This window comes from Aplidium turbinatum, chromosome 1, assembly GCF_918807975.1.
Source record: "Aplidium turbinatum chromosome 1, kaAplTurb1.1, whole genome shotgun sequence".
Taxonomy (NCBI): Eukaryota; Metazoa; Chordata; class Ascidiacea; order Aplousobranchia; family Polyclinidae; genus Aplidium; species Aplidium turbinatum.
This window is the reverse complement of record NC_137472.1, coordinates 13640110-13659038: the sequence shown is the minus strand read 5'-3', so window position 1 is coordinate 13659038 and position 18929 is coordinate 13640110. Positions and strand designations below refer to the sequence as shown.

The window sequence follows — 18929 nt, the reverse complement described above, 5'->3', positions numbered from 1 at the left end:
CACAACTTGAATATTTTGACCACTCCCAGTAGCGAAGATTGGCGTCTAGCCAGCTCCACGCTAGCGAAGTCATTGGCGACGCGCCAGCGATAATCGCCATCCAGCCGCCACCGATCTGCTCATCGTATAACCGGCGTAACGCTGGCGAAATTCGACAATAAAGTCGGCTGTGCGTAAGCGCCTCTATCGCGAAAGTCGCTCAAGTTAGTTACGGCGCGCTGTCTGTACGCCAACGGATTTCGCTAAACTTACTGGCACGTTTTTGCGGCTGCGTGCGCTGTCGCTGGACTGACGAATGTCGCCCTGCTGAAGCCCTTTTTTTTCGGCCACCAGTAGCAGCTGCTGTTTTGCGAAATTATCAAAACAAAACACTAAAACTTTTTGAAGCATTTTGTGTATTAATTGTCTTTTTTTGGTTAAAGCGAGACGCAATTCAAGAATGTAAAACAACGAAAACAATGAAGATTTTTAATACACTGTCTTACCACAGCTCTATTTTCGTAACACAATGCTAAAAAATGTTTCAGTAATTAAGGAATGGCGATTTTTCTGATCATTTGTAATACAAATAACAAATTAATTTACAAGTCCAAGCCATGTGAGAGCAAAGCTAAAGAGTATAAACATGAGATTATTTGTAAAAGCCCAGCAGCTGTTAAGTGAATTTTGACGGTTTTCGCGAAACAATAATTTTTAAGCAAAATTCTATTAAAAAAACTTCCTTGGTTTTTTCACTCCACCCTAATCTTTATCCTGCATTGCGTGAAAGCGGACTTGAGCGCTATGCATCGGTGTGCGGTAGCCTACTTAAATAAAGAAGACAGAAATTGTTTGCGCAAAAAACATACGGTAATGTTAAATGAACTTATAAAACCAAACGTAAATTTTTAATCAATAAATAGACACCTGAGTTATCGCAATTCGCAATACACAAGACGCTTTTGATGGTTATATCTATAAAAGGTTTGGAAATCGGAATAAAAAGTCATAGAAAGTTACTTTTTGAATATTATTTTCTGGAAATTTTAGTATTTGAATATGGATTCTTTTAAAAATATGATTGTCTTCAGGTTTTCCTTAGAAAAAAGTATAAAATTTACTTTTGCATGCACAAATGTTCCAAACTTCCAAAAATTATTATTTTTTTTTTTCTTGCAATAAAAATAGCCTACTCAAATTACCTGCACAGTGCACACTTCAGAACAAAACGCATACAATAACTTAATCCGATTGGATTTGATCATGATTTTTTTTGTGGAAGAACAATGGCTTTTTGCTTTATTGTCTATTTTATTATGCTTTGTTTGAATGTTAGGGCTTAGTAGCCGATGAACTTTGGCAGCATATCTTTGAAAATAATAGGAATTTTCAAATCGTTAAATTTTTACAGAAATAACGCTATAAGAACGTTTTAATTGTCAAACTAAGCTAATAAAATAAAATAACTCAATTCCATTCCTTAGCTTTATGCCAGGAGTTCTATTGTGAAATCAATTGATCGGTTAAGGCATTTGCTGCACTTTCACCAGTGATAAGAGTCAGCAAACGTTAAAAGAAAAGCAACAATGAAAGAATATAAGCTTTATCAATACCACCTTCCATTGTTTGGTCATGAAAGTTCTGACAAGGCAATAGAAATGAAAAGAACTTTTACTTTACAACAATCACCTTTTAAGTTCTGTATTTGTTTCTGGTATTGAACTTCCACTGTTAAATCACCCAAAAGTAAATATTCCTGCATATTTAAGGAAGCTGTAAATCGTACCACTTCACTTCAGTTAATTAATTTTAACTAAAAGTTTAAGTCTATCAAACATCAATCAGCCAAGTTCAACTTATTCAAAAGACTTCGCAAGCGTTTCAAGATGGGACAACCGCTATTGGCGATTGTCTCTTCGTTCTGTGTGCTGCTCATCAGGTGGGAAAAAAATTAAATTAGCAACATTTCTGATAATAATAATAATATCGATAATGATAACCTAATAATAAAATAGACACTAGGCTAATCGTAAAATTGTAAAAAAAACTTTTAAACAATGGTAGATTTCATACATAGTAAATAACGTTAAAATGATTGCACTATCTGTTTCTTATTGTAGGCTACACTGTATGATAAAGAGTTTGGTAATAATAGTACCGGGTGTTTCGCTTTGCAATAAAAAAATAGATGGTCTAAATTCATGTCATAGTTCACGGTTTTTAGCGACACTTCTGGTTATAAAAGTTTATAATCAGCTACTTAAAACAAAAAAGAGTTTCAATTTGTAACAACATTTTTGGCCATCTTGTCGTGTCATTTCGTATAGTGGTTGTTAATTGATGAAGATTTTTTTTTATTAGGTCAAATTTAATTTGTTTAGAACATCCAAAAATCACTAGGCTACAATTAATTTTATAAATATTTATTTGGTTTATGGTCTCTCAAGGTTTATAAACTAATATATTTCGATGCACGATACATTTCATTGCATCTGAAATCCAAAAGTACAGCACTATAATTAAAGCAATTTCAATTTTGAACTTAGTTTTGCTTCCGACAAATTAGACTTTAATGATACAGTATGCAGCAAGGTAATTTGAGTAAAAACTTTTATCATTTGATCGAACTCATTTCTGTTTTTCTTTTTAGATTGACGCAAGCACAGTCAACAGAAGGTGAGATTCGCTGTTAATGTTTAGTTAAAAATTATCTTACACAGTCTGTAAATATCCCACTTGGGATTTTTCTGATTCTTTATTTGAAGCTGTGCGAAACGAAAAATCTTGAAACATTTTTATTTTAATGCAAGGTTTCTTTGTCTGAATTTTGTTTCCTTTTTGTGAAACAAAAATATAATTCGAACAGCTCTAAATTATTACAGTATGCTTTGGAGTTGAAAGATTTGCTTTGAAATGCAGTTTGAACATTTGCTTTGTTTGCTCATAAACCTCACAAAATAGTGATGTAATTAATCATGTCACTGCAACTTATTGGCACTATTTTTAGCCTAACCAAAAAGCAATTTTTAAATTTATAAAAACTTTTTCTTGTTGTACAATAATAATAGCCTACTACTGTAACATTTAACGAAAATACACGTACAAAATACTTTCCAATAAATAAATTAATTATCTTCTTTATTTAGAATTATAATAATCCAATATACAGCACAACAGAATAAAAGCCGTTGTTAGTATGAAACTGTACAAAATGATCTAAACAATAGATAGTAAACGAAGATTTGAATAGCCTAAGCACTGTAGCCTACCCTAATTCATCAAAGCGGTTGCGAATCGCATAGCAAGTAGCTATATCAACATATTATAGGTCAGTTCCAGTAGTATAGAAGCAGTGCCGGTCTTTGGGGTGTGCAAACCGTGCGATTGCACAGGGCCCGCAAATTAGGCCCCCCCAATTCATTCAGCAAATGCAGTAATTTTTGTCATTTCCAATGGAAAAAATTCAATTCGATTCACAAGCAAGTAGCGGTATCCTTGAAGTCAGTTGCGACTTTAGGGTGAGGCAGGTGCTGAGATGCCACCGGACAGCACCATTTTACAATAATATTCATACCCAAATTTTTGTTGAACATGCTCTCAGAATGCACCAAATTCAAAGTAATTTTTCAAAGTTTTCGGGAGGGGGGGCCAGACTTACCGCCGCTGGTGTACTTCGCTCGCCGGCCGTCAAGCCCCCTTTCCCTTTCAAAAGACCTACCTACGCTACTGAATTGGATCATTATCATTGGGGCCCGCAAAGCATATTCTTTACAGGACCCGAAATACCCTAAGACCGGCACTTATAGAAGTGTTTTCATTTCTAAGACACATTTTGTGACCATTGAATATTTTTAAAACCCGATTGAGATAGCATCTCAAAGTTTGAACTACACAAGCTGTTGTTTTTTTTATTTTTGTGGTACAGTAATTGCAAATGATATAAGAAAAATTAAGGTATGCTTTTAAAGCACTAATTAAAAATTAGGTCAAAGCCTTCGTGTTTCATTTGGAATACGGTATGAAGTTATAACAATATGATAATTACGTTACTTCATAACCGAGTAGTGAGAGTAGTGAGACGGTTTGTATAACACTCGAAAATCTTCCCAGTCGCCGAATATAACTCTGGTATAAAAAAAAATTACCTTCAATATTTATGATAGTAAAAAAAATCAATTTAAATTGAAACCAAATTAAAAAGTATTGTAATTGCACTTCCGCAATTCTTTCTACAAATTATTGCCAAAAGTTTTACTCCAAGCTAACGAACAAATCCATCCGATAAGTAAAAGTGACTAATAAAACCATAATCAAAACTTTAAATTAAACAAAGGAAAACTCCAAATAAGTTTTCGTATCTTGACGGTTCCGACTTAAATCTAAAACAAATAGCAATTAATCACATGAGACATTTCACAATTCGCACCATGTTACTCAATAGAAAGCAAGGTATTTTTTCTAAGTGAGATGCTACGAGACTAAACACTGCAGGTAGCTTAATAAGTATAGCCTGTATAAATTCTTTTAATTCTAAGAAAAAAATTCTAAAATTTTCATATCAAAGCATTAAGTTTTAATTAAAGAAAAAAAAAAGATTTCTATCTCAGAACATATTCTTCTATTCTCCTTTCTTACAATAAAAGGTTTTTAAGACCTAACAAAAGTGTTTGATGAATATCGACGTGACAAAGTAGGCAAGACTGACAACATTTGCAAGCCAATCGGTCATAATTTTTTTCACCAAAGTTATCAAGCTCTGCCCAAGATAAACATATCAAAAGCGTCAAAATTTTACAAAGTTTTTACATATGGCTTTGTTATGGGTTGCACAATCTATTGTTCTTTCTTACGTCATTGTCTGATGACGTCCATACATAGTCAACAGCAATCGCTTTTAGAACAGTTCAAACAAAAGTATAACAATGAACTTGTAAATATTAATCCTTACAAACCTTTTTTGACAAATATTTTAAAGAAAGATTTTGATTTTTTTTTGTTTAAGATATTGTTAAGGATTTAGATATATCATGCGATAATCCGTTTAACAAGTTCGTTTTTCATAAAAAAAAGAACAATGGACAATAGATTGGGTTACTTTGAAAACACTTAAAAAGTAAACACTACTGACTGAACGTGCCACCAAATAGTAACTTTACAATCGTTTGTGGATATTGTTGAGCCCTCTCATGAATAAATATTTTGTGAGGGCATCAATAAAATGAATCAATACAGTAGCTGTCATAACCTGAAATAACAATAAAGCTTGCTATGTGTGAGAAGATTGAAGACTTTGTTACAATTTATCATAGAAATTATAACATCCAATTGCATTTAAATACTAAACCAAGGTGTCCTTATGTAGCTTATGTTTATTAAAACACTTTTTTCACTTTAGTTAAAAGCAAATTGTGTTTACACAATGCTTTAGATCGCAGTCAAGGGTAGTCAATGTTTTTCCAAAGCCAATTTATCAAAGCATCTTCTTGTTGATATAGTCAATGTTGTAACTCGGTTATGTTTGAACCTATCATCTTTAGCGTCAAAAATGGGCATGCCAATCTTTACTTCACCAAAGAAAGCTCCCTATTCTTGCGACTGACTTGTAATTAATTGCAAGAACAATGTATACGATATACATATTGTAAATATAAAATTTAGCAATGCAAGAAAAAGCAATAATATCAGCCACCTGAAAAGCACATGCAGCTCTACATAAAGTAAAAAATGCATGACTTTAAAACTCTTTTTGCTTTATGACTTAAAAGAAAATGCTTAATGGAGCAATATTAAGTGTTTATAGGTAGCTACAACCTTCTTTTCAATAAATTTTACAACCTCACTATTTTGGCTTTGCAGTCTGCAACCTTCCATACATTGGTCTCCATAGCAAATCTGTTTGCGAGATCAACTCCGCTGATACAGAGGTGTGTGAGTTTACCTGTAGAGAAGGATTCCAATTTTCCAACGTTGTCAGCGAAAACCCTCGCTACAGCTGTGTAAATGGAAGATGGGAGCCGGAATTGAGGATCAACCACTGCATAGGTGCGCTAATATTTTCAAATATTATAATTTATTTATGATAAGATATACTGTACGTACTACTAATTTGCTTTCAACTTCCCATTGCCGTATGGTTATACAGTACAGTACAGATAGATTGCTTGAGCAATATCTCATATTCTCAAATAATGCAACGATGTATTTTAATTGCGGTTATGGGCCACTTTACCGTAACACATCAGCACAACAGCAATCGGCGTGGATCCTTTTTTTTTCAATGTCTGATACTAATTTTCTTCAGATATTAATGAAATGTTAATTGTATGCTGTAGTTGATTTGTTATATGGACATGCATAAAAGAACACTAAGGCTACTTTAAATTTCGTCAAGAAATAGCTAAATGCGATTAAAAATCAATTCCATCACCATGTAGTAATGCAAGTTGTTAGGCTTGCAAGCTGGTTACCAGTAAATAATTATGAAAGTGCTTGCAGTCAATTAATTCTTGTTGATGAAGTTGATTAAAGCTAAATGTATGTCCCTATCTTTCTTCAGCTGTTGATGAAACCCCTGGAGATCAACACATCCCTGAGAGTATTTTCTTTCCATCTTCAGGTAAGTTAATAAAATAACAAGCTAAATAGCTGCAAAACTGTAAGTTATTCAGTTTTATTAGTAGGTTACATATTAACAATTAAACTTGGTAAAAGTTTTGACAAAAATAAAGCATAATCTTTGAAGCGATCAAAGCAAGTCTACAGCGCTTCAATCGTGACACAACAGAAAAAAGAAAAAAAGAAACGTGTTAAAAAGAAAATTAAACAATACCCAGTTTATGGACGAAATTGTAAGAGTTTTTGTAATTACTATATTTTTAGATGAGAAAAGAAGCACTGCGGCAGATGTATGCTTCACTTGGAGCAATTCCTTCTACCACACCTTCGATGGCCTGATCTTCAACTTCCAAGGACGGTGTTCTTACAAATTAGCCGGAGACTGCGAAGACAACACTTTCTCAATTGTTCTTAACAACAAGTAGGCTACACCATTGCTAAAAAAAAGTGTTTATTTAAAACAATGTTAGGTTTATATCAAGTTTAGTAATAATATTCTTTGTGATGGCTCTGCTACATTTTATCAGCTATTTTTTTTAATTTCCAGAATAGTAATTTAAACGGAATTAACTAAGAGTATTGTGTGTAAAAATCCTTATAATCATTGTTGCAAAAACTGTTTCAACTCCCCTTTAAACAAATTATGCAATATTTTTTTTATAAAGAAAATGTAACCGATATTCTCTTTGCCAAACAATGCATTGGCTAGCCCAGCATAACATCACAGAAAATGAGTTTTTTTTTGGCAGATTTTATTTTCTATGAAAAACACTGTAAAATCCATACCTAAAAAATATGTTTTGTACACTTTTCAGCTGTGATGGGGATGTCTGCATGCGATCTATCACCATCTTTGTTTCTAACATCCGACTGACTTTGGAGAGGTTGGGTAACGGTGAAGTGACCGCAAGAACTGAATCGCAAAGCATTGCTGTCCCAGGAATGGCTCATGGATTCATCTTTGAAAAAGTAACCTATTTTCAGACATTTGTAATCCTGTAAATATTTTCACATAATCTAGCCACAGCTATAGCTTGTTCGGGGCCAGGCGAAGACTTTTATGATTTTTTCCCTTTATGCAAAAATCATTTGTTGTTCAAACCCTACTAAAAGAAGAGAATTCATCGTAGGTCTTTCTTAACTTTTTGCCCTTGTAAACTGTTTGCTTCGCTTGTCATATTGCCTTGGCTACGACACTGCACATATTTTTCAACTCCGTCAGTAACCGGACATGACATGACGTGAAAAACTGATAAAACACGTTAAAAGAAAATAATATAGCAATTATTCCTATTTGAATTATCTTGTTTTAATGAAGGATGTTGCAACTTTTCCTTTCAGGTTTCGCAATACCTCAAAGTGAAAAGCGGAATCGGTTTCAAGCTGAAATGGGATGGACGAGATGCCATATTCATTGAGGTTTGTAGGCTTTAAACGAAGGCTAGAAACGTAGGCATCCTCAGCTGTTCAATGTAACAATAAACTTTTGATCACCAGATGTCGCCAAATAGCAGCTCACTATCACATTGGATGTCTTCGGGTGAATTTAAACAAAAATTACTTATTCAATTTTAAAATACATTATTACAATATATTATTTCAAAAAATTTTCCTTTTTGTTTTTAAAGTTGAAAAGACTTGTAATTTCTAGTAAAGTTGAAACGTAGATTTAATTTTTTCTTTCCAAATAAGGGGTAAGCGTTAGGGCTTCACTGCATCAAGAGCATTGTAGACATGCATTAAGACATGTAAAATCTTTTAGCTTAACTACTGAAACTATAACCAGATTGTATTATCACTTGTAGAAAAGAAACTTTTTTCCACAATTTTTATAGACTGCTCATTTAAATGTAATTGTTTTTGTGAGAGCAGATGGACTCTGATTTGTCAAGCAAGACTTGTGGTTTGTGTGGAAATTACAATGGCCTTTCCCACGATGATATGAAGGATATACATGGCTCTGTCAGAAAAAGCGTAACCGCTTTTGGAAACTCATGGGCGATGTCATCCGAAGGAAGTAAGAAACATTCAATTGTAAAATATAATGAATGAGTATAATAATATCTAATAATAATCAAAAGAATATCAATACAATAATTAATACAATATCAATAACAATCAATACAATACTAAATATTACATAGAGTGCTCAATACTAAGCAAAAAAAACAGCAGAGCGAGTTATGCCATAATTTTTTTCTATTTAAATAAGAACATTGTGATGATCCCAATTAGGGTGACACATGCTATAAAGATTTTTACTTGAATAGAAACTGTATTTGATACCAAAATATGCGTGTGCAGTAAGGCTATATGGAATTAAATTATCTAAAAGTGCATAAAAATGATTATTTCCGGTAGGCTACTGCAATTCAAAGTTCTTCTCAACAAAATTAGGCCAGCTTCTTGTTTTATGAAACTTAACATTGCATTACTTTTCCATTCTCACACATTGAAGGTGTGATTTACAAACATTTCCTACTGAATTGGTTTCATCAGGTTTAACTTTGCTTTAGGTTACTGCCCAGATGCTCTTCTTGTCCACCAGTGCCAAGAGAAAAGCTCCACAGTATACCAAATTGCCAAGAATATGTGCCAGAAGATTGTTAATGAACCCGGCTTTGAAGTTTGCAGAAATGTAGGTTTCTAGATTGTAGCCTACTGTATGCTCTATAGTTCCATAATTTGCAAAATAGCTTTAAAGTTAAAAAATAAGCAAAACCTTTCCAATTTTTTCTAAGTTGTTAGGCAAAAGGTACATCCGTTGAACTTTGATGAAAATTTTTTTATTTTCTCAACTAATTTAATAACTCCGAGAATGATGTGGTGTAGACCTAACTCAATCAATAAGGTGAGTAAATTTCGTTTGATGAAGTTGCGGTTGCGTAAACTGATGCTAGTGTGGCATTTCATGAAAAACTCAGACAGTGCAATTTTTAAACGTTTACTGAAGCAAAAGCTTAATAAATTCGTCACTTTGACCGTGTTCATTTTTTTCAGTTGGTTCCTGTATTCCCATATTACGAACTTTGCTTGGAAGAAGTTTGTGCTGGGGATGCCTCTACCAGCTCGGTATGCCCGACGTTTGAAGCGTATTTTAGGGAATGCCACAGACTTGGAGGGAACGTGCATTGGAGATCCAACGACCTGTGTCGTAAGTTTATCTTGACCTAAATGTTAAAAAGCCATATTATGCCCAATTGCGCAGAGAGTTTAACGCTAGTTAGCATTCAATTTGAGAACCACGCAATAGGCCCTAGGAATTTAGAGGAAAAAAGTACATAAAATTAGTAATATTTGGAGAACTTTTTCAGTTCACGCTATTTGCGGTTTATGGAGTGCCGTACTGGTTGTCGCTTGGTTGTCTATTTTAACTAATTTTTATCACCAAAATCCAGTAATACTTAAATCTATATCTTGTGTGACCTTCAAGCTTCACTTTATTTTCCGATATTATGTCGCATGTGACCGTACAGTTGCAAGTTGGCGAAAGTTGGAATATATTCTTGAATAATCTGACAAACAATAGCCTACTATATTACTTACTATACTTTATTGCAGCAATTTCCTGCCCTACTGGAATGGTATACAACGACTGTGGAACCTCTTGTCCGAAGACATGCAGAAATACTCTCTACGATTGCGAAAATGATCATTGTGTAGATGGGTGCCACTGCCCGGAAGGCACTGTGTTGAATGACGGTCAATGTGTGGCACAAGAGAGCTGCCCTTGCACTGCGCATGGCAAAATGTACTCAGCAGGAAAGTCAATCAGACAAGACTGCAACAAATGGTGAGAAAAATTATTATCTTGTTTTATGAGGTTTGAACAGTATTAGCAAGGACCAAACATAGTAGAGTTCACAATGACAGAGTTTTATCTGAAAATGTTAGTACTTTTGTTGAAAAAGAAAAAAACAAAAAACAGTACCGTTTACGGTATAAGTGCTATGAGTTATTCCAGTGAGACAGTTAGTGTTATCAGGGCAGCAAGGTGTAATAGCCTAATGTTTGTTTTGTAACCTTGAACTGCTGTTAACTTGCTCAAAGAGTGAGCACGTACCATGTTAAAGATTCAATGTACGTAGGTTAAGCATAAATTTAACGTAAATAGAAAATGGTTTAAATTCTTGCCTAACATCTTGTTCGAAATTTCTTTCAGCAAATGCCTTGGTGGCCGGTGGAACTGTACGGAAAACGAATGTGGAGGAGTTTGCAAAGTGATCTGCAATTCTCACTATACAACCTTTGATGGAAAACTTTATAGTTTTCTTGGTTACTGCAACTATGTTCTTGCAACCGGAAAGTAAGTAACTTCGTTGAAATTAATATGCATGAAATTCAGTCACATAAAAAAGTTACACCTAATAGTCGACCAAGAGCGGTAATTGTTGTTTGTCGTTTGGTGTAGACTTTCTTGTTTTGTGTGAGTAAAAGTCTTCCATGTGATCCAGCAAATGTAGGCTATTTATATTGCACAGCTGCTGTTTTATATGAATATTTTTTAGGAAAAAATAAACCTTATGAAAAACCTTTCAAACTAAAACTAAGTCAAGTTTTTTGCATTGATTTAAAATGTTTTTATTTTGAATAGACAATTTGTAATCTTGAGTAAAAAGTAATTTGTTGAAGAACAAGGGCGTAGACGTAGGACAACTTTAAATTATTATTCAATCGCAATTCAAGTTAAACTAAGCTCCATTTTCGCAGAGACACGCTTCCGAATGAATACTTCAGCATCGAATTGGACAATGTTAATTGTGAAGAGAACCTCCTATCCACGACCTGCACTTCAACACTAACAATTCGCTACCAAAACCACGTTCTGCGTCTCAAACGTGACTTTGAAGTATTGATCGACGACATATTTGTGAAGTTACTTCCATTCAGAGATCATGGCTTTCTGGTCAGAAAGACCTCTTCGTTGATGATAAAGGTAAACAATTGATGTATTTCAATTAGCTGTCAATTTTCAAATGCTTTTTTGTATTTAGAAAAAGAAATTGTTGTGGCAGAAATTGAAAGCAGTACTTAATAAAAAGTAGTAGCCTAGGTTTTTGAAGTAGGCTACCTCACTTTAAAGATAACTGTCTTATACTTTCCTGTGCCTGTTTTGTGGGCTTAAACATTTTATTCTTCTTTTTCGTCTGCACTCAAAAAGGGAAAACTCGTAGCAAAATAAAGTAGATTATCACGGGAAACATGCGACTTAGTTTCATATTCTTCAAGCTGAAAATTTGTTTCTTGCTTAGGTTGAGCTCGGCAACGGCCTGGTAGTATTTTGGGATGGCATTAGCCGAACCTACATCCATGCTCCTCCATCCTTGCATGGAAGGACCCAAGGAATGTGTGGAACCTTCAACAAGAACCGACAAGATGACTTCCTCACTCGGCATGGTGACGTGGAAACTAACGTCATTGCATTTGGAAACAAATGGAAAACCTCACCTAGTTGTGAAGACTCAAATGTAGGTTGTTTGTCTGAATTAAATATGGTGTAGGTTAGAGATGATGCTTTATTGCTTTATTATATTATCATTACGCAATTTAACAAATTGAGTTTTGAAAGGGCAATTACTGTACCATTTGAAAGGGAAATTACCAACAAATTATATTAAAATGTATACTTTTATAGCTATTTTAAAGTTTGAAATCCTTTCAACTTAAACTTTTAATTTTTACTGAGGAAAAATTAAATAAGACGTTTAGGAAGAAGAATTTCGATACATTAAGTTATCAATGATTGTTGTACCTTGTTGCCAGATCGGAATTGAAGTTTCAGCATGTGATCTCTATCCCCAACACAGAGAAGCTGCTGAATCTCTTTGTCGCCGACTAAGTCTTGCTCCTTTTGCTGGTTAGTTGATAATGTTATGGAACTTCAATGTTTTATTTTACGCTTATTGCGGTTTCAATACAAAGGATAGGTGAAAGCAACGAAGGAACGTGTAGCCATATCATTAAACGTTCACATCAATTTAGCATGCAATTTAGAGTCTTGCAGAAACACAGCCTCGTTTTTTGGAGCAATGTCAAACTGAATTTTTTTTGAGTGTTATGCCAAAGTAGCTTACATACCACTAAGCCGATGTTGATGTTCCATCAAAGTGTACAATTAGTTTAAGGTTTGCACTTTTTTGAGTTAACAAAAGTAATCGGATATTTTCATTTGAATTTTGTTTTGTTTCAGTCTGCCATAACTTGGTGGAAGTCAACAGTTTTGTGACCAAATGCATGAATCAATTCTGTCTGACCGGCGAAGACTCGTCTTCGGTTTGTGACGTGTTTTCTGACTACGCCAGATCATGCTCAGCTCACGGAATCGTCATGAACTGGATGGACTACGTCCCAAGATGCGGTAAAAGGCTATACTAATCAAGAGTTTAAGGTTGATTCCAACTTGTTTATTGATTAAACTGGACACCGGACTGGACATTGGGCTTTTCACTTTCCGGTTTTCATTACGAAACAAGGCTGGCAGTGATTGGTTTTGATAAACAAACGAACAATTTATAGCAGTTGCTGATTGTTTGGAAAAATTCGTAAAATCTTTTTAAAAGTAGTAAAGTATTTATCAGATAGCTTGCATGGTAACGAAACTTTTGTGGTTCATCACTGAAGAAACTTAGCACTTTAAGCAAAAAATATCCAATTGAATATTTAGATTGTAGTAGGTCTGTGTAGTCGATGTTACGCTATATCACAAAAAATATGCCATCAAAAAAGAATAAAATATTATTTACAAAAACAATTTTTCGACTAAATAACTTCCTTTGATACTTTCCAATTGTGGACTCAAATATTAATTGTTTTGTTTAGCTGTTTCCTGCCCCGGGGATACTGTGTACCAGCAGTGCGGCACTGCCTGTGGTGGTACATGTGATACAGTGAACATTGAACGGTCATCCTGTGTCGAAACTTGTGTGGAAGGATGTAGTTGTCCAAATGGTTAGTAAAAGCTTCTTAGTAATGAAACTAACAAAGTAATGCTATTATCACTCATTTTTTGTACCTGATTTTCTAAGTATTCTTTATAAAATCAACTCTTTAATTTTATTTGTTTGAACTAATGGTCCCAAAACGTTTGTAACAATAGCGCAGCATTTTGACATTATGGCTTGAACTTGGTATGTTTAAAGCAGGTTACGCTTATACAAATATCGTATTATACTTATCATAAGTCCAGCTTTATTGTTTATTACAAAACACGTATCAATATGTCATAGGGTTGCTGCTGGATTACGATGGTAAATCTTGCGTTGAACCTTCAAACTGCGGCTGCAAAAAGGATGATAAAGTTTACCCAGCTGGAGAGACAGTGAGGGATGGTTGCCAGCTATGGTAAGAACGTAGTCGTTAGCTTTGATCAATTGAATTTATTTTCCCCTTTTTGAACCAGGGGCAGATCCAGCAAGTAGCCTTAAGGAGGGCAATGTCAGCGAAAGACGATGCTGGTTTGTGTAGGTTTGTAGGATGTAGAAACACTTAATTGACGGTGTATTGGCAAGGTCTGTATTAGCTCGAACTTGCCAATACACCGTCACTAAAGTTACTTTTCTGTGGTTTAGGAGAGAGGGGGCGGCCATCGCCCCTCTATGGATCTGCCACTAGTTTGAGATTCTGGGCCCAGGGGTCTTTCTTTTTACTACCTCCAGTTAACGATGAAATATTTTAAAATTATTTTTTTGTTTACAAACATTATTGTTTTGTTTAGCATGTGTGTGGATGGCGACTGGAAGTGCGAAGATATACCAGGCCTCTGCAATGACACCGAATGTCCAGTTAACATGCATTGGGAAGAATGCAGGAGTCCATGCGTAAATACCTGTGAAAACATGGAAGAAGCACTAGAGGTTGGGTTTGGAAACAGTATGCATAATTAGCCAAAATAAGTTACGCAAACTTTCCGTAAACTCACCCCATCAAAAGCTTCATAACAACTTATATGAATATTTTTATAATATTAAAAAACATGTAAACTCACCTGAAAGGCATTAGTTTTAAATGTCAGCTACGTATGGGTCCAAAATTTTGATACACAGATTAACACAATGTAAGAACAAACAGAGTAGCTAACAAGAAAATAAACAAGAAAATAAACAAGAAAATAAACAATAAATTAAACATTTTATCCAGTGTGTAACTGAAGCATGCGATTCCGGATGTGCATGTGACAATGGAACAGTTTGGAACGGCGTGGAATGCATCGCGGTTGGTTCCTGTCCATGCCACCACGGCGGGAAAGTTTATCAAGTCGGTGACGTAATGAAAGCGGATTGTCAGACATGGTAAGTCCATGGCTACCTAAAGATACAGCCTGATTTGTCACATTTTGCAGAAATTTCCAGATTTTGCTAACTTTTGGCAAATGTTTAAATAATTTTTTTTTAAATTATATTTTTACGCTTTCTTTACTGTTTTCCCCAGATGGCACAATAGGTTTTAACATTCTCAGATTTTGAAAAACAAGAAAAATTTATTTTGAAGATTTTAGTCAGACTGTTAATTTTTCAATAACAGTCTGATTCAGCGTTTTTCAACTTACTTTTTCTCATTTGCTACTGCTTCCCCAAGGCAACAAAAAGCTTTTATATCATTAGGAGACAGCAAAAAGTAAAAAAATCTCAGAAAATGTCAGTCAAACACTAGCAGTAGCTGTAATTAAAATCTGCAAAATGTGACAGATCAGGCCGCATCTCCAGATGGCCATGGTAGGTCTAAAATAAAATTGTTAAAACTACCGTGAGGTTGCAGTATTCTTATGTCTTGTTTGATTGATGTACTTTAAAGTTTTCTCCAGCTCAAGTTTTGAGTCTTTTGCTTTTATAAGAGCTGGTGTTTCGATTAGTTATCATCGCATTTTATAAGTCCAAATTAACAAGAAAAATGCTCATGAAGTACGGCTATAAAAGAAAGATTCTACATCATACGTTTCCATTGTTGTCATACTAGTCTGCTTACTTTTTGTGGTGAAGTATTGTTCAGTTGAAACCTTTCTACTTGGTTTTCCGTCATTTCATGAAACTCGTCGGGCACACCACTTTTATTGCGTTTTCATTTTACTTTGAAACAATGATGGAAACCTTTTTGTTGGAGTTGCAGTAGGCTATATGCAGTTTTTAGTAATAATTGTATGTTCAACTAGTGTTTGCACTGGACAATCGTGGAGTTGCGATGGAAAAGAATGCATGGGTGAATGTACCTCCTTCGGAGACCCCCATTACAAAACTTTCGACGGGAGACGGTATGACTTCCAGGTAACCGAGTATTTTTGGAAAAAAAACAAAACAAATGAAGTTATGAAGGAAGCGAGTAGTTAGTTATGGGTGGGTGTAATGGGTTATGGTGTTAGTTATGGGTGTAAAATAACCAGCTTTAGACTTACCGCAAGAAGTTACTTAATCAAGGGAAACAACTACGCATTATGCACATTGTTTTTATTTTTAAATCTCCTATTTATCAACGAAAGTATAGTAAAGTAAAGCTGTAATTTTCTTCCAATTGTCATTGTCTTGTAATTTCATTGACGTGGTAAAAGTAACCTTGGGATAATTTTAAGTTTAAGTAGTGAAACAATGCAATTTCCACATAAAATTTCATACGACTTCTTCTGAAAAACAACGCTAAAAGTATTTTAGTTAAAATTTTAAATTGTTACCTCTTTCAGGGATCCTGCGAGTACGTCCTGGTGAGAAGCACTGAGGCAAATGACGTCACCTTTAACGTTACCGTCGAAAATATTCTTTGCGGAACCAGTGGTGTATCTTGCACCAAGAGAATCATGCTCAGTGTGGAAGGTGAGACCATGGATTGCATTACAATTTATTGAAATCAATGATTTCTTATCGTGATCAATCAAGAATGTAAAATGTTAAAAAAGGTTTTCGTGAAAGATGTGACGTATTGTTGAGTTGTTTTTGAATAACTTGGCCATAGCCTTATTTTAGAGGTTTGATAAAGAGTCCAAAACATCCTTTTCTCAGATGAAGAGCATATGAGTCAAAGTTTGACTCTGGGCCACAAGGACACTCTTACCCATCTTCGAGCAAACTCTCAATTTGAAGTTTGGTCTTCCGGAGCGTGGATATTTGCGAAAAATTCTTTTGTCGGCATTGAATTGAAATGGGACAGACAAACCCGAATTTCAGTAACTCTGGAAACAAGACACAAAGAAAAGGTATCACTTAAATCACAATAATTTTATGCAAGACTGATTTCACCGACTTCCTTTCGGTGTGATGAACGAATCAACTTCAGTGTGGAAGGGTGGAAGGATGGATGACCCAAATACTGAAATGAAGAAAATCGTTGTTATTTAGGCGATTATTAATTAGACTTAACAGCATTTAATAACAATAACCATTTGCATGCATGCGTAGCGTATCCTTTACTTATGGGTCGGCTGTGGTTTTTCAGTTCAATGAATTTCATTTTTTTGGTGCAATACAATATTAGCAAACACACCAAGCAGAAGAAACTTGCTTTGACCTTCCAAGCCTCACAACCATACATTCCTATGCCTTGCTGTAACTATACTTTCAGACGTTTTATTGATGTTGTTTTTAAGGTTGAAGGTTTGTGTGGAAACTACAATGGTGATGAGAACGATGATTTCAAGACCCCCGAAGGTGGTCCTTCTGAACAGAAAGCTTACGTGTTCGGAAATTCATGGCAGGTTAGTGATTATAATTTTGTTAATGCACTTATTATATTTAAATAACATGATGCGTTCTCCTGGTTCAAATTAAGCTAAACTATTACAAGATGTATAAAGTGACAATCTGCATTTGAAGAGCCCAGTTCCAAAACCGCTTAGGCGCCACTTTTACCAAAATTGAGTTTAGAGTGTCATTAGGTAGAGTATTACCATAGGTACCTACTATCCATTCCTTTTTTTCCAAAACCTTCTCTTTCTGCTTCAAATTCGACACTAAATATTGCGTTTTCTTCCAAAACCGCTTACGCGCCATCACACTTTGTTTCCAAAACCACTTGTATCCACAATTAACCAATCATATTAAGCCATTGTATCACGTGACATATCGCTGATTGTTAAACCGTTTTCGTCATCGTTTCGTGATAAGCAGCAGTGTTACCATTTGGTAAATTTCACTACCAAATTCGAGATTTGGCAGAATTTTACGTTGTTTGGCAGTAAAATTTTGAGTTGGCAGAATTTTGGAAAACATTTTTGGTGAGTTGACAGTCAGTCTCTGGTCAGTTTGGAAAAATTTGAAATGTGTTTGGTAGTTTGAAGCATCTACTATCTGGCAACACTGATAAGCAGTGTTGTAGGCTTGCAGCCTATTGTTGCAGTTACCAACGGTGCTTAGTAGCCTACTTGAGCTTTATAACTGTGTTTTTTTGCTTTGTTTAAAGTGGATTTGGGTTGTGGTGGTCAGCTTGGAAAAATGGTTTCAAAAATTGGTTTCTTTCATTCTGGCAATTTTTATTCTCCAGTTTATTTCCAAAACCGCTTATATCCACATTTCTAATTTTATAAAAAGGCGATTCTAAGCCTTCTAATATTCTTTAGATCTGGACAAACGCAGGCCCGGATTTAGGGGGGGGCAGAGGGGGCAGTTGCCCCGGGCCCCCCGACTTTTGAAGGGCCCCCCTATGTGGAAAAAAATGTGATTTTGTGTTATTTTTTTCCTTTTGGCCTTTAAAGTTTCTGCAAAATGCTGTGCAGTACTGGACTGATGCTACTGTAAACGTAGAGACGGTTTTTCGCGCCGTAGGCGCAAAAAATTTTTTTGCACGGGGGCCCCCCGATCTAAAAGTGCCCCGGGCCCCCCATCGGCTAAATCCGGCCCTGACCATACTCCAAATCAAAACAATTGGCAGGAACCGCCTTCAACATGGGTTGCTCCACAATATGAGAGTGGCCAGGCCCGTAACTAGCTTGGAGCAGCAGGGGGGGCAAAAAGTATTCTAGAGGGGGCCCAACTTTTACCTTCCGAATCATGTACGAAAACGACGTTTGTACACAATGTGGGTATATTCACGCAAGAACATTAATCGTAGGCCTAATACAACGTTTACATCAGACTAGTTTATCATAGAAACAGTCAGTGGCGTAGCCAGGAATTTAGAAGAAAAAAAGGGGGGGGGTTGACGGGCGACAGGCAAAGCCCGACAGCGTCTTCGCCAAAGGCGACACCCAGCAGCGGGGGGTCTGGGGAGACCTCCCCCAGAAAATTTTGAAAAATTACTTTGAATTTGGTGCATTCTGAGAGCATTTTCAACAAACATGTGGGTATAAATATTCCTGTAAAATGGTACTGTCCGGTGGCATAGCAAAATGATAAGATCATGTTTTCTAGGGCATTTTT

The 18929-nt window shown here is 35.4% G+C and overlaps 1 protein-coding gene across 1 annotated transcript in view; it reads left to right on the top strand.

Annotated features, from left to right (window-relative positions):
• Positions 1–6768: 6768 nt before the first annotated feature.
• Positions 6769–18929, top strand: part of LOC145779253 (uncharacterized) — a 47301-nt gene continuing 35140 nt past the window's right edge. The window contains exons 1-20 of the mRNA XM_082590829.1: positions 6769–7015; positions 7410–7563; positions 7936–8013; positions 8467–8611; positions 9111–9232; positions 9595–9748; positions 10156–10387; positions 10757–10900; positions 11305–11530; positions 11847–12062; positions 12358–12451; positions 12785–12952; positions 13414–13542; positions 13821–13935; positions 14309–14447; positions 14731–14882; positions 15740–15851; positions 16262–16391; positions 16578–16771; positions 17162–17269. Coding sequence (XP_082446955.1) covers positions 6816–7015; positions 7410–7563; positions 7936–8013; positions 8467–8611; positions 9111–9232; positions 9595–9748; positions 10156–10387; positions 10757–10900; positions 11305–11530; positions 11847–12062; positions 12358–12451; positions 12785–12952; positions 13414–13542; positions 13821–13935; positions 14309–14447; positions 14731–14882; positions 15740–15851; positions 16262–16391; positions 16578–16771; positions 17162–17269 — 3012 coding nt within the window. The 5' untranslated portion in view covers positions 6769–6815. The remainder of the gene's footprint in view (positions 7016–7409; positions 7564–7935; positions 8014–8466; positions 8612–9110; positions 9233–9594; positions 9749–10155; positions 10388–10756; positions 10901–11304; positions 11531–11846; positions 12063–12357; positions 12452–12784; positions 12953–13413; positions 13543–13820; positions 13936–14308; positions 14448–14730; positions 14883–15739; positions 15852–16261; positions 16392–16577; positions 16772–17161; positions 17270–18929) is intronic.